The 14,732-nt window shown below is 47.3% G+C and overlaps 1 protein-coding gene across 2 annotated transcripts; it reads right to left on the bottom strand.

Moving 5' to 3' along the window:
• Positions 1–1,017: 1,017 nt before the first annotated feature.
• Positions 1,018–8,028, bottom strand: ANKRD9 (ankyrin repeat domain 9). Of its 2 annotated transcripts, none has more exons than XM_084838364.1 (2): positions 7,610–8,028; positions 1,018–3,567 (listed from the first exon to the last, which is right to left on the bottom strand). In XM_084838364.1, exon 2 carries the CDS (start codon positions 3,480–3,482, stop codon positions 2,595–2,597), a length of 888 nt encoding a protein of 295 aa, XP_084694490.1. In that variant the 5' UTR covers positions 3,483–3,567; positions 7,610–8,028; the 3' UTR covers positions 1,018–2,594. The 2 variants fall into 2 exon arrangements, with proteins under 2 accessions (XP_084694490.1, XP_084694481.1); XM_084838355.1 differs by having other exon boundaries at positions 7,791–8,028.
• Between the last annotated feature and the right edge of the window lie 6,704 nt (positions 8,029–14,732).

The following is a 14,732-nucleotide window of genomic DNA, read 5'->3' as shown; positions in this document are numbered from 1 at the left end:
TCTTCTGTAAAATACCCAAGATTTCTAGATCTACTATTTTTGAATTTTAATGCTGGAATTTTTAAAGATCTACTCTCCTGTTTTATTATTGCTGATTTTATCTGATACAAGCCAGTCTCAGAATGTGATGGCTGAAGAGCAGGGTAAGAAGTTGACATGTTACAATCCTATACCTACTTACCTGGGAGTAAGCACCACTGAACTCAGTGGGACTTATTTCTGAGGAGACATGCACAGGACTGTGGTGATAATTAAAAAGAAAATGACGTGCGGGTCAAACTAGTAGGTTTTTTTCCAGAAGTGGTTACAAGAAATTGTTCTCTGGGATCAATTTTAATTCACTTTGAAGAGCAAGTCCTTCATTTTAGAGATGAAACTCAAACATTCCTAGGTGCTAGGAAAGCATTCACCTTGAATGTCTCAAGATCTGCCTTGGCAGGGGAGACCTATAAAGTACAAACTACACACACATGATCCCTTCCTGTGCCTTCCCTTTCAGGATATCTGCAGTATTTTTTAAAAATGTATTATTTATTTATTACATTTATATCCCACCTTTCTTCCATTGTGGAACTCAAGGTGGCTACAAGTGGACCCCAGGGTGGTCTCCCCTCCAAGCACTGACCACACTCAGACCTGCCTAGCAGCAAGGTGACTATCTCATGTGCCTTCAGACCATGTCTTGGGACTCTGATTATCACTGTCTGATGAGCTGTCAGCCCCATTACCCTTTTCTGATGTTGTAGCCCTCTAGATGTTGCTGGAATACGTTTCCCACCCTGCTGTAAGGACTCAGGCAACTGTGAAAAGGAAAACTCTATGAGCCTGATGGATGAGAGCAGCCATGTTCTAGCTTCATCTCCTTCCTTCTGTGACAGTTCATCCCCTCCCTTTAACAGTCTGGGACACAAACACCCAAGGGCTGTTTAGTGGGTTCTGTATGTTAGAAAAATGGCATTCCCTATAGTAAGCTGACTCAACCTGTGACTCACCAAGTCAAACACTGCAAATCCACCATGCATTTATTGTAGCCTGCCAAGGGTTTTATAGCCCTTCAGCATAGACAGGAAGAAAAAAACAGAAAATTTATGAAGGTCTTAGTGGGCTGCCATATAGCTGGTGGGTGCATTTGGCTCAATGGGCCATAATTAGTGTACTTCTACCCTCACATCTTATTCTAAACTAAAACCAGGTGTTCGTATGGAATCTTGTTGTTTACAGCAACAAAATTCATCAGCATTTCTATGGCACATAGCCAGTGTTGAAAGGGTTAATATTATGCTCCTATATTCTTTCCTACTGAATGTCAAAGGGAACAAATTAGAAAAGTCTGCTTTTAAAAAGGAAAAAACAATGGGGAAAAGAAAATAGAGAAATCCCAGGTGCCTACAGAAAAAGGTTTATTGTAGTTCTTTTATATTGGCCAACATACGTGCCTCCCCTCCTCTTTTTATCTTGCTTTTAAAAAGGGCAAGGCCGTTTGAGTTCATGGCTCTTTTAGGAGGCTTCCAGATGAGGCTTTTGTCACACCAGCACCCCACTTCATTCATAGAATTTTATGCAGGGTCTGGACAATGATGTCTTCCACTCATAGCCATCATATTTTCCCACTGCTTCATCCTTCTTTAAAAAAAAACTTAGAAAATTTGTTAAGGAAAAAGAGAGGGAATTAATGCACATTGCCTTCTGATTGGTAATGCTAGGAGGCCTCTGTCCGAAAGCAGCCTTAAGCCTCATATCTTCACACCTTGATTGCCTCGGTGCCTCTCTTGGACTTTCATAGGAGTGGGAAGCCATGTTACATTACACCGCTGAGATACTCTTCCTCCAGCCTGTCTTGTGACAGAGATTCCAGCTTGGTTAGATTAGCCATTTTGCCACTCTTTGAGCATTATGGACACCCACGAACGTCCACTGGTGAGCCTCTTTGGTGGCTTTCAATGTGCCTATCCCTCGCTAAATGAGGAGCCGCACATACAAATGGGTACTGTACATGTAGTTCCTGGCTTGATCCAATTGCTGGAGTTCTAGATATAGGATTGTTTCCAACGTCAATCCTACTTAGAGTAGATCCATTGAAATGAATGGGACTTAAGACTAACACTGGATACAACGCACATAGCCTTGGTCAGAAAAACACTGATAGCAGCAATCTGCCATTCGGGAAGGACTGCAAGGCACTATATTTAGTACCCATTTGGACATCTATTTATTGCTATTGTTGATGATCTAATCAAGACTACATATGGACAGCCCTGGCAGCTGCATACATGTGTAGCTGGATCTGTGCATAACAATTCTGCACCCCCAAGTTAAGCTTTAAGATATGCATCCTACCATAAAACAAACCATTTTCTTCCAAACGCACTATAGGCATTCCACCCTAGCCCAACAACTTTTAAATAAAAGACAATGCCACAGTTGGTCTTCTGGTAAACAGGTTCTAATTAAAACAAACACTTTTCCTCTCCCACGCAGATTTTATGTATTAAACACATGGGTTCTCCGCACAACAGCCAAAACCTGTTTTCATCACACAAGCAGGTACCACAGAGTGGGGAGAGGGTAAGAGGTCTCTAGTGCTGTACGTTCTTTTAACTCTTCAGTTTCAGGTCCAAAGGCTTCAGAAAGTGTGGCAATGGCAGATCATCCAGGGCCTCTGGGAACTGATCTGGTGCAATGGTCCCAATTAAGACTTGCGTGGATTGGACAAAGAGGGAGGAAGGGGCTAAGCCAGCCAGCCACTGGAACCTGTTCTTACCCAAAAGGTCCTGCCACTGCTGCCGGTCATCCAGCAGCTGCTGTTTCAAGGAGAAATGGAAGCCCGGAGGCATAAAGAGGAAGAGGGAGTCCAGGAGGAGGAGCCTGGTGCATAGATTTGATGCCGGGCTCTCCCAGATCTGCTGCAGCAGGAGGTCCAAAGGGGTGTTTCCGGCACAGTCACTAAGGCAAGGCGAAGCTCCGTGGCCCAGCAACAAAAGCAAGCACTCGGGCCTTGCCAGTTCACAGGCCACATGGAGAGCAGTCTTGCCACCTTCCACCCGGCTGCACCCTCTGCGGTCCAAATAGGCGGCTCGATCACTTACCGGGAAGTCTCGGATGGCCTTCAGGATCTCTAAAAGGATGTGGATGCGGTTGTACCGCACGGCCATGGCCAAGTGAGGTGCTGACGAATGGCAGCAGCTGAAGTGCAGGCTGGGTATTGCCAGGGCGCTCTGCGGGAATTTGCTCAGGAGGTAACGGGTGTAAGGCTGGTGATTGTGCACCAGGGCGTAGAGCAGGGCCTCGGAAGGGGAGTAGGTGCTGACTTTGCCCCCTTCCTGCCAGTGGAAGGCCTCCATGCGCCTCATGTCCTCCAAGAGCCATACGGGCAGCTGGTCCCGCACGGCTTGATAAAAGGCAAAGGAGGATTTCTTGCATTGCTTCTGGGACTGGGAGCTGTGGCTGCTGTAGCTGCTCAGCCATTTGACGTTCCAGGGCATCGCTGGACCTGGGGTTTCAAGGAGGACTTCTTCCCTCTTGGCCACCGAACTGCTTCCTCATGAAGGCCCAAGAGTGATGGGAAAGCTTTAAAAGGAAAACAACTGCTGTAAACAACAAGAGCCCCAAAAGCAAATTAATGGGTCGCACGCTCAGACATTCCTCCTCAGCAAAACCTTGTGTGGCTCTGTCCATCAGTCAATTCTCATCAAAGTCTTGTACAAATACATCACTTTGCTAGCATTCACCTTCCTACTCCCCACTGAAGTTCCATAGAGCTGGTGAAGCCTAGTGGCTAAGTGATTACAGCTACGAAGCAAGTCCCCAGTTTTAATCTTGCCTCTGTCATGAACTCACTAGGTAGCTTTGGGCAAACCATTCTTCCTCTTGGCCCTCAGTTGCCCCATCTGCAAAATGGGGGATAATAATGTTCCCCAACAACTTATGTACATAGGCATACTGCCTGCAATACTGGAGGCAATGTATAGCCATCGTGACTAGTAGTCATTGATAGCTGTGTCCTCCATGAATGTGTCTAATCACCTTTTAAATCCATCCAAGTTGGTGGACATCATTGTACCTTAAATAACAGGCTGTCATAAGTCAGTACAAACACATACAGAATGCCAGACACACAACCCAAGAGAGTTAGTTGCAGCCAGTTGCACTGAAAGCAACAGAATGTGAGCGTTTAATTGGTATTTTCCCCCCTTGCAGAGCTAACAGCATCTTTGGGATTGGAGGAATTTAGATCAGGAAAACAACATGGTGAGAAAGGATTACAGGTACCCATCCACTGGTGTGATTGCTCCAGTCAGAGCCCTCCTAGGTCTGTATTACAGCCAACGCAGAAATATCAGGAGATCTAATCACAGAACCCCCATATCATATACAGTTTGTCCCTAAGTCATGACTAACCTAACTCTCCCCACTGAGTTCAATGGGACTTGGTCATGTGTTTGCTGGACTGTGCCCCGAGTCTATCCTTTCACCAAGCAGCTCTCTGTGTAGTTCAGAAAGAAGCATTCTCAAAATAACTGTATAGCGTTCATACAGCTTGGCAATGCCAAAGGACGTGTCGGCTTCAGAAGAGGTCTTTGTGAGAACAAAATCTGCCTCACCACTGACTTCATCAGCAGTATTTTCACCCAGTGTAGGAAGATTTGGGGAGAGGAAAGGGGTTCCCCCTGCCAAGAGTACCTGTGTGTCCTTTGACAAGGGCTGGCTATCTTCAGAAGGTTAGTTATCCTCCCAGGTTCCATCCCTGGCTTCTTGGGTCTCAAGTAGCATGTAATGGGAAAAAACCCTGTCAGTCACATGTATTAGATTACAACTCCCACCATCCCTAGCCAGCATGGCCAGTGGTCAGGGACAATGGTAGTTGTAGTCCAGAATATCTGGAAGGTGCCAGATTTGAGAAGGTTAGGTTGGATGGACAACTAACCTTATTTGGTATGTGACAGCTTGCTGTGTTCCTATATTCCTATCTCATCGCAGCCAGTTGTTTTCCTCTTTTCAGCAAAAAATATGAGTGGTAGTCCAATCAGCTGTCCCTTCCCTTCCACTAATCCCTCAGTTTTCTGCAGAACATTTTACAGCTCAGTGGGGATTAGTCAGTCAGCTCCCTTCCCCTCCCAAAAATGTCTTCTGCTGCCCCATCTCCCACCGCCCATAGCAAAAAAATGGACTCGCCCCACCATCCCTTTGCTCAGCTTAACCAGTGTCAGTACTATTCTCCTTCAGCAGCAAAGCCTAGCACAGCTCAGCTAGATAATAATTGTCTATGCCTCCAATGAAGTCTGTATGAAGTACCGACATTTCTCCCTGATCCTTTCACCCTTTTTATCTCCAGTCCTGAATTGCAGCACAACGGTTAGCAATTAACTTTTGGGGGTCTGTCCCTTTAAAAAAAAGTCAGGGAGGCAAGAGTTGGTTGAACAAACCAAGCAACTTAAATCTGGTCCAGGCAGAAACCATCTTCCTCCCAAGGCAGGTGAAACTGAGAACTGCGGAGCCAGCTGTTTACCAGACACCTGGGGTCTGATGACCTCTCTGTGGTGGTCTCTTCAAGGCCACTAACTGACCTTGGCGTCTCCTTGGGTATGAGAAGGGATATGCCCAATACATTTTTTATGCCACATGACATTTTGGGGGAATTTTATTAACAAGGCTGCCTGTGTCTTCTTGACTAAAGATTGCTGGGGGTTGGAATGAAGGACGCACACCTTAGATGGCACTGAACTCTATACAAAAGAGGCAGCTTATTACACTCCTCTGCTTTGGCCTAACCAAGGCAAAGGCAGGTTAGGAAAGTCACACTTTGAGGCACAAGCAACAGATCAAACACTAAACAAGAACTATAATGAGTTCTCGTTTAATGCCAAATGTTTAAAGACCAATTATTTGGACTTCTCCACTTCTCCCCCGGGCCCTGCTTTGTGTACCAGCTAACCTGATGAAGAGTTCTTGGGTGGTCCTAGTAATAGTATTGTCCAACTGTGGATTTTGGATTTTTTCCTCGTGGACCAGCATGACTAACTTTGTTTTTTTTTTTTTTTAATTAACTGTAATTAGGGCTATTTTAACAGAATGATTACGTGCCCTGGATTTTGGGTTGGTTTTAAATTCAGCAAAGTATAAATCTGTCTTCTCCCCAGCCACATGCAGCAGTGTGACTTCCTCACTGAGCCCCCTCTACAGCCTTTTGGGTTGATGGATTTACCAGGCAACTACTTGAGTGATGCCATAGCTTTGGAATGGTGTTCCCATTCCCATATCCATTGAGCTCATCTCAGGAGAATATTAGAGCACGTGTTTTATCTTTGCCCCTTCTCTTTCCAACTGATATCTCTGAGGTAAGTGCTAACAAGACTCTTAGTTGTTTCTGGTACAGCAGACGTAACACAGCTAGCTACCTTCTGGAATCTGCTAAGCAACTCATCTTTGTTTTGTCTTATTTACACAAGCAGAAGAGTTACAAGATGCTAATGTCTTGGCTCAGGGAGGCTCATTATGAAACATGAGAGAACTCCTCACCTCAGTTGGAACAAACTCGCTTTGTTTCCTCCAAGCTAGGCCAAGGGCTGTAAAGAGCCGTCACAGTGAATCAGTGGACAGATCTGTCTGTGAACAGGGTGTGAGCTCACGTGATCAAGTTGGCCTATGGGGAACACCAGTTGAGCGGATCCATGCAAAAACGCAGCATGCAGCGAGGCTGTGGGGCTGACCCTTCTTATGCATCTGGCTCACACTGTAAACTATGTTTTCTCAGCCACCACAGGTCAACCCCCATTTGGTTGCGTTCTGGTGTTATGGTAGAGGTGTTCCGAATTGTGAGCTAGATCCCTGATGGTAATTGCAACATGGCCTGATTCACCATAACTGACCTCTGCAGGGATTCATTCAGTCTCTACTCCCCATATGCCAGTTTGTGCCCCAAAGCGTTTTCAGTACTTTGCAATATTTCAGGCCAGTGCATGACCCCACAAACCCTTTCCAGACCCCCGGTCCCTTTTGCAGTCCCTCCCTCCCCTGGAAATCTAATCTCTTCTAACCTCTCCCAGGCCATCTCCTCACCTTGCCTCCTGGGTCTTCTGGATGGCTAGCTTGATCTTTCAGGCAACATCCCGCCCCCCATATACACACCTCTTCTCTCCAAGCCACGCACATTTCTAAACCTCCTCACCTCCAACTCATTGATGGGGAGAACAATAATCTCATGGTTGGAAAAGGCTTTCCTGTCCCATTACAAGCAGTATACAGACAGACACACCACTCTTTATTCTAAGCAAGACCTTCAGTTTTGTGCGTGTGTTTTTTATAGGAATGATCATAGAATAGTAGGGTTGGAAGGGGCCTATAAGACCGTCGAGTCCAACCCTTGATCCTTATTCCAAGGCTTGAGAACAGAATGCGGGGCACTTAGCTCAGAACACCCGGCTCTGCAGCTTCGCCCTGAGGACAGCAGTTCATCCTTTCTTCCTCAATCCCCCCCCCCTTTTAAATATAAATCCAGTCTTGATCTGACAGGCTCCTTCCACGACCCCTCCTCTCTCGCCGCCGCCTCTTCCTTCTCCTTCCCCGGCTCTCCATCTTCTTCTCTTTTCGTCACACGCCCCAGATCTCTTACCTCACATGTCTCCACCCCAAGCCCCCCGCCCGCCTGCTGCCTTTTCAAAAGAACGGAGCGGCCCGTCCGGGGGCTGTGGGAGCGGGGGGACGGACGATGGCGGCATCTGGAGACCCGGCGCCAAGCCGAGCAGGAAAAGAACAACGCGGGGGGAAGGAGGCGTCGGCGAGGAGCCGCTCACCTCTCCGCGCTGCAAGCCGCCGCCGCCTGGCGGGGCCCCTCCTCCTCTTCCTCCCGGCGCCTCGCCGCCGCCGCTGCAATGAATGAGCCGCTGCCGTCTCGCCGCTGCCCCTCTCCGCCCCCGCCGCCACACGCGCGCCAGAGCGAGCCCAGCGGCAGCGGCGGCGGCGGCCCCCCGCTCCCGTGCGCTCCTCCGCCGCCTGCGCTCTCCTCCCCCTGCGCGAGGACCAGCGGCAGCCAAACCTCGCCGGCCTCCTCCAGGCGCTTTTATCCCCCTCCCCGCTCCGCCGGGCGAAGGTCGCTCAGGACCGGGGAGCTGTCCAGCGCGTCCTGATTGGGCCCTGTCAGGCGCCCCCGGGTTCCCATTGGCTGCACCCACAGGACGGGGCCTTGCGCGCTATTGTTTGCGTCAGCGCGAGGCGAACTTCCAAGAAACTTGCCTGGGCCGCTTGGCTGGGGGGCGCGGCGCGGCGCGGGCCTCTGTAGAGGCGGAGAAAAAAAGTGCGGCGGGGAGGAGGAGGAAAGGGCGAGTGTGAAGCTGGCTCCCTTCAGGGCATCGGCCAGTCCGGCCGCGTCCGGGACGGGGCGCTGCATCTGCCCCCTCTCCCCAAGCACGCGTTCCTTCCTTTTTCTCTCTGGAGCTCCCTTGCGCCTCTTGGGGGGCGGGAGCAGCCGACAGGGTCCGCTTGCAAGGATCAATACAGAAGGTTCTCGAGGCACGAGCGTGACCTCCGGCGGTTCCGGCAAGGTGGCTTTTTCGAAGTCCGCCTCGGGACGAGCGGGGATGGCGTTTGACCTCCACACACGGAGACGTGCCAAGGTGCCCTTGGTGGGGAAGGTGCGCGAGGTCGCACGTGAGCATTTGCGCGGCGAGGCTGAAAGTGGACGCTTCGCGATCCGGAGTATGTTCCGGGTTATCTGTAACCTCCATTCATTATTAGGTGGCAAGCGCTGCCTTCACGAACGGTGCGTTTTCTTTTGCAAAACATGTTTTATGTGTGGGGTTTTATGTGTGCATTTCTTTCGTCTGAAATTTGGAGATGCACCTACATAGTCCAGCTTAGCCTTCCTCGACTTGGTGCCCTCCAGATGTGTTGGACTACAACTCCCAGCATCCCCCAAGGGCACCATGTTGGAAACATCTGGTCTAGAACATGCAGCCGATCTAAAACTAGTTCTGTTCCGCTTTCAGTTGTAGTGTTCACAATTGATGTATCAAGGGCTAGCAGCACAATCCTTATGTGTGTCTTCTCAGAAGTGAATCCCATTGAGTTTTATGGGGCTTACTCCCAGGTAAGTGGGTATAGGATTGCAGCCCAAATGGTGTTTTTAGTGTCACTTTTGAAAACATTCTTACAGCCTGATCCTAAGCATGTTTACTCAGAAGTTGGGTTGTAACCTTTAAATGGTTCAAGGCACTTATTAAGTCATGTGCCTGCTGCAACATATATTCACATTTTGTAAAGGACTGCAAGGAGGCCAAATCAATCCTAAAGGAAATCAACTCTGAGTGCTCCTTGGAAGGACAGATACTGAAGCTGAAGCTCAAATATTCTGGCCACCTAATGTGAAGAGAAAACTCTCTGAAAAAGACCCTGATGCTGGAAAGACTAAAGGCAAAAGGAGAAGGGGACGGCAGAGGATGAGACGGCTAGATAGCATCACTGATGCAATGAATATGGACTTGAGCACGCTCCGGGAGAGAGCGCAGGACAAGAAGGCCTGGTGTGCTATGGTCCATGGGGTCACGAAGAGTCGAACATGACTGTACGACTGAACAACAACAACAACAAAAGGAAAATATGCTTTTCCCCTTCAAAACTATGATTTAGACATATGTAAAAATATGGAAATACAGTTAATTGATTAAAACTCAATTAATCAAGTTTATGTTAAGCGTGAGACAGCCCTCAAAGTCAGACCTCCTGATTCAGGACTTCAGTCCTTTGCACACTTACTTGGGAGCAAGTGGGCCTTAACTCCCCAGCAAACACACCTAGGGTGGAACTACATGGATTACTTTAGTCATATTTGAAGCAAAGTAACCTCAAGATTGGATTATTGTAATGTGGCATATGTGGGGCTATTCTTGGGCCTGGTTTGGAAGCTGCAGATGGTGGAGAATACAGTGGTGCAGCCTCTTTTCCGACAACATGTTACACTTCTGCTACCAGATAGCAGAAAGTACTCCTTCATGCATCACTCCCTTGTTGTGGTAAAGGGGCTTGCGTAACTCAGTGAAGCCATAAGCTATGCCATGCAGGGCCACCCAAGACAAACAGGTCATGGCGGAGAGTTCTGACAAAATGTGGTCCACTGGAGAAGGAAATGGCAACCCACTCCAGTATTCCTGCCAAGAAAACCCCATGGAACGTATCACAAGGCTAAAAGAGATGACGCTGGAAGATGAGCCCCTCAGGTCGGAAGGTGTCCAATATGCTACTGGGGAAGAGCAGAGGGAATTTCCAAGTAGCGCCAGAAAGAGTGAAGCGGCTGGGCCAAAGCCAAAAGGACACTCAGCTGTGGATGTGTCTGGTGGTGAAAAGAAAATCCAATGCTGTAAAGAACAATATTGTTTAGGAACCTGGAATGTCAGATCAATGAATCAAGGTAAGCTGCAGGTGGTCAAACATGGCAAGATTGAACATCAACACCTTGGGAATCAGCGAACTAAAATGGACAAGCATGGGCGAATTTAATTCAGGTGACCATCATATCTACTACTGTGGGCAAGAATCCCTTAGAAGAAATGGAGTAGCACTCATAGTCAACAAAAGGGTGGGCAAAGCAGTACTGGGGTACAATCTTAAAAACGATAGAATGATCTCAATACGAATCCAAGGCAAACCATTCAACATCACAGTAATTCAAGTCTATGCCCCAACCACTGAGGCCGAAGAAGCTGAGGTTGATCGGTTCTATGAAGACCTACAACACCTTCTAGAACTAACACCAAAAAAAGATGTCCTTTTCATCATAGGGGATTGGAATGCTAAAGTAGGAAGTCAAGAAATCACCGGGATAACAGGCAAGCATGGCCTTGGTGTACAAAATGAAGCAGGACAAAGGCTAATAGAGTTTTGCCAAGAGAACACGCTGATCATAGCAAACACTCTTTTCCAGCAGCACAAGAGGCAACTCTACACATGGACATCACCAGATGGTCAATATCGAAATCAGATTATGTACTTCGCAGCCAAAGATGGAGAAGCTCTATACAGTTAGTAAAAACAAGACCTAGAGCTGACTGTGGCTCAGATCATGAGCTTCTTATTGCAAAATTTCGGCTTAAATTGAAGAACGTAGGGAAAACCACTAAACCATTCAGGTATGACCTAAATCATATCCCTGATTAATATACAGTGGAGGTGACGAATAGATTTAAGGGATTAGACCTGATAGACAGAGTGCCTGAGGAACTATGGACAGAGGTCTTTAACATTGTTTAGGAGGCAGCAACTCAATCCACCCCAAAGAAAAAGAAATGCAAGGAAGCAGAGTGGCTGTCTGATGAGGCTTTACAAGTAGCTGAGGAAAGAAGGGAAGCGAAAAGCAAGGGAGAAAGGGGAAGATATATCCAACTGAATGCAGAGTTCCAGAGAATAGCAAGGAGAGACAAGAAGGCCTTCTTAAATGAACAATGCAAAGAAATCGAGGAAAACAATATAATGGGAAAGACTAGATACCTTTTCAAGAAAATCGGAGCTATCAAGGGAACGTTTTGTGCAAAGACGGGCATGATAAAGGACAAAGAAGGCAGGGACCTCACAGAAGCAGATGAGATTAAGACGAGGTGGAAAGAATACACAGAAGAACTATACAGGAAAGATCTGAATGTCCCTGATAGCCATGATAGTGCGCTCACTGAACTTGAGCCGGACATCCTCGAGAGTGAAGTCAAGTGGGCCTTAGCAAGCATTACTAACAACAAAGCTAGAGGAGATGACAGTATTCCAGCTGAGCTATTTAAAATCCTAAAAGATGATGCTGTTAAAGTGCTGCACTCAATATGCCAACAAATTTGGAACACTCAACAGTGGCCACAAGACTGGAAAAGGTCAGTTTACATTCCAATTCCAAAGAAGGGCAATGCCAAAGAGTGTTCAAACTACCGTACAATTGCCCTCATTTCATATGACAGCAAGGTGATGCTCAAAATCCTACAAGCTAGGCTTCAGCAGTATGCGAACTGAGAACTATTGGAAGTACAAGCTGGGTTTCGAAGAGGCAGAGGAACTAGAGATCAAATCGCCAACATTCGCTGGATCATGGAGAAAGCAAGAGAATGCCAGGAAAATGTTGATTTCTGCTTCATTGACTACGCTAAAGCCTTTGATTGTGTGGATCACAACAAACTGTGGCAAATTCTTAAAGAGATGGGAGTACCAGACCACCTTACCTGTCTCCTGAGAAACCTGTACAAGGGTCAAGAAGCAACAGTAAGACCCGGACATGGAACAACCGATGGGTTCAAAATTGGGAAAGGAGTACGACAAGGCTGCATACTGTCGCCCTGCTTATTTAACTTATATGCAGAGTACATCATGAGAAACGCCGGGTTGGATGAATCACAGGTCAGAATTAAGATAGCCGGGAGAATTATCAACAACCTCAGATACGCAGACAGTACCACCCTAATGGCAGAAAGCGAAGAGGATCTAAAGAGCCTCTTGTTGAGGGTAAAAGTGGAAAGTGCAAAAGCTGGTTTGAAACTCAACATTAAAAAAAATGAAGATCATGGCATCTGGCCCCATCACTTCCTGGCATGTAGAAGGGGAAGAAATGGAAGCAGTGACAGATGTTATTTTCTTGGGCTCCAAGATCACCGCAGACGGTGACTGTAGCCATGAAATTAAAAGACGCTCCTTGGGATGAACGCTATGGCAAACCTAGACAGCATAGTAAGAAGCAGAGACATCACTTTGCCGACAAAGGTCCGTATAATCAAAGCTATGGTTTTCCCAGTAGCAACGTATGGCTGTGAGAGCTGGACTATAAGGAAGGCTGAGCGCCGAAGAATTGATGCTTTCGAACTGGAGAAAGGTGGAGGTGCTGGAGAAGACTCTTATGAGTCCCCTGGACTGCAAAGAGGTCAAATCAGTCAGTCCTAAAGGAAATCAACCCTGACTGCTCATTGGAAGGATAGTTACTGAAGCTGAAGCTCAAATATTTTGGCCATCTAACGCAAAGAGAAAACTCCCTGGAAAAGACCCTGATGCTGGGAAAGATTGATGGCAAAAGGAGAAGGGGACGGCAGAGGATGAGATGGCTTGATAGCATCACCGATGCAATGAATACGGACTTGAGCACTCTCCAGGAGAGAGCGCAGGACAGGAAGGCCTGGCGTGCTATGGTCCATGGGGTCACAAAGAGTCGGACACGACTTAATGACTGAACAACAGCAGAAAGTAAGCTACCAGGGCAAGTTTACAGTTCTGTTGTTAATATATAAAGCCCTGAAGAGCTTGGGACAACCTCACCCCATATGTCCCCACCCGATCTCTGCGATCCTCAGAAGGAGCACCTCTGACAGTGCCCCATGCTCCTGAGGTTCGCCTTTTGAATACCTGAAACAGAGCATGTAGTGTCGTAATAGTAAAGAATGGAATGCACTCTGGGACACACTCCCCATTGACATTAGACCGGCATATTCAGGTTTGATCTTTAAACATCTGCTTAAGAACCACGTCTTCATGCAGACATTCCCTGAGCTGTGACCCAGCCAGTAAAGTCATAGTTTTATTGCTCACTAGTGATTATTTTATTGTATTTTTGTTGTTAAATTTTATGATTATTATTCTTAACTGCTTTGATAGTTCACAGGAAAGCAGTACATAAACCTGTGTAATAATAAATAAATACACACTACGGGACAAAGAATCAGGAGACAAGGCTATTCTTTCTGGTTTTCAAATCACATATTGTAGGCTATGGCACCAGGTAAGGGAATTTTTGTATGCATGTGGAACTTTTACATTTATTACTGTTGCTGCTTCTCTCTATCCACTTTTGAGGCTTATTTTGTCTCTGTGGCATCAGGCCATGCCCAAAGAGCAAGTTCTTGCATGCTCAGTTCAGCAATGAAGTTGTGGGAAGATTGTACTGTGGGAAACCTTCATGATGTAGGCTCTTTTTCAGTAGAACCTGTGTCGGCTCCAGGTTTTGGGGGGCACTTGGGCAAGATACCCTTAATAGGGCCCCTCACTTAGTGAGTCTACCTTTTCACTGCCATTGTCACCAGATGTTGCTTCTCCTTTTCCTCATCTTTGCTATCACCGTCTTGCTTGCCAGGAGGAGAGCCAGTGAGCAAGGAGGCAGTGGCATCTCCTGCTCCTCCTTCTCACCACCACCGTTGTCTGGGTTAGAGTGAGAGGCAGGTGAACAAGCAGGCTGCTGTGGTGAAGAGGAGCTGCTCTTGTCAGCGGACCCCCTGTTAGAGTGTCAGCCCTCAGCAAGTGCCAACCATGCCGATCCTTGATGTAGAACAGTGCACACGCTTCCGTGGAGACACCATGGCCCTCACTAAAACCAGCCTGCTGCCACCTGCAGTCTAATCCCAGGCCCCCAATACATATGCTGATATTATATTAGTGTTTGCAGACATGGGCTTGTTGCCTCCACACTTCACGTTTTTGGGAGTAGGTACCTATGAGATGCTTTATTCTGTGTACCCCAGTTCCCTGTCCTCTGAGATTAAACATCTGAGTGGGAGGCAGAGGTACCTTGACTGTTATTACTTCCAAGTAAACATGCATAGAAGTGTGCTGTGGATGTGCAGATATGGGTGTTAGATGTATGCCAGACTTACCCTATTTTCATTTGTGCAATCTTGGAGGGTATGCCTTGCAGCAGGGATGGGGAACCTCTTTTAGTCCAAGAGCTGAATTCAGTTTTGGAGAAGCTCTTGGGAGCCACATTCCAGTGGAGGGTGGGGCCAAAAATA

Source organism: Heloderma suspectum, chromosome 1, assembly GCF_057233095.1.
Source record: "Heloderma suspectum isolate Gila_16-S chromosome 1, 16-S_ref, whole genome shotgun sequence".
Taxonomy (NCBI): Eukaryota; Metazoa; Chordata; class Lepidosauria; order Squamata; family Helodermatidae; genus Heloderma; species Heloderma suspectum.
The sequence above is the reverse complement of the archived record's forward strand: the minus strand, read 5'-3'. Positions and strand labels throughout refer to the sequence as shown.

Coding starts and splice junctions, on each gene's coding strand:
- ANKRD9 (XM_084838364.1), bottom strand. CDS start 3,482: ATGCCCTGGAACGTCAAATGGCTGAGCAGCTACAGCAGCCACAGCTCC.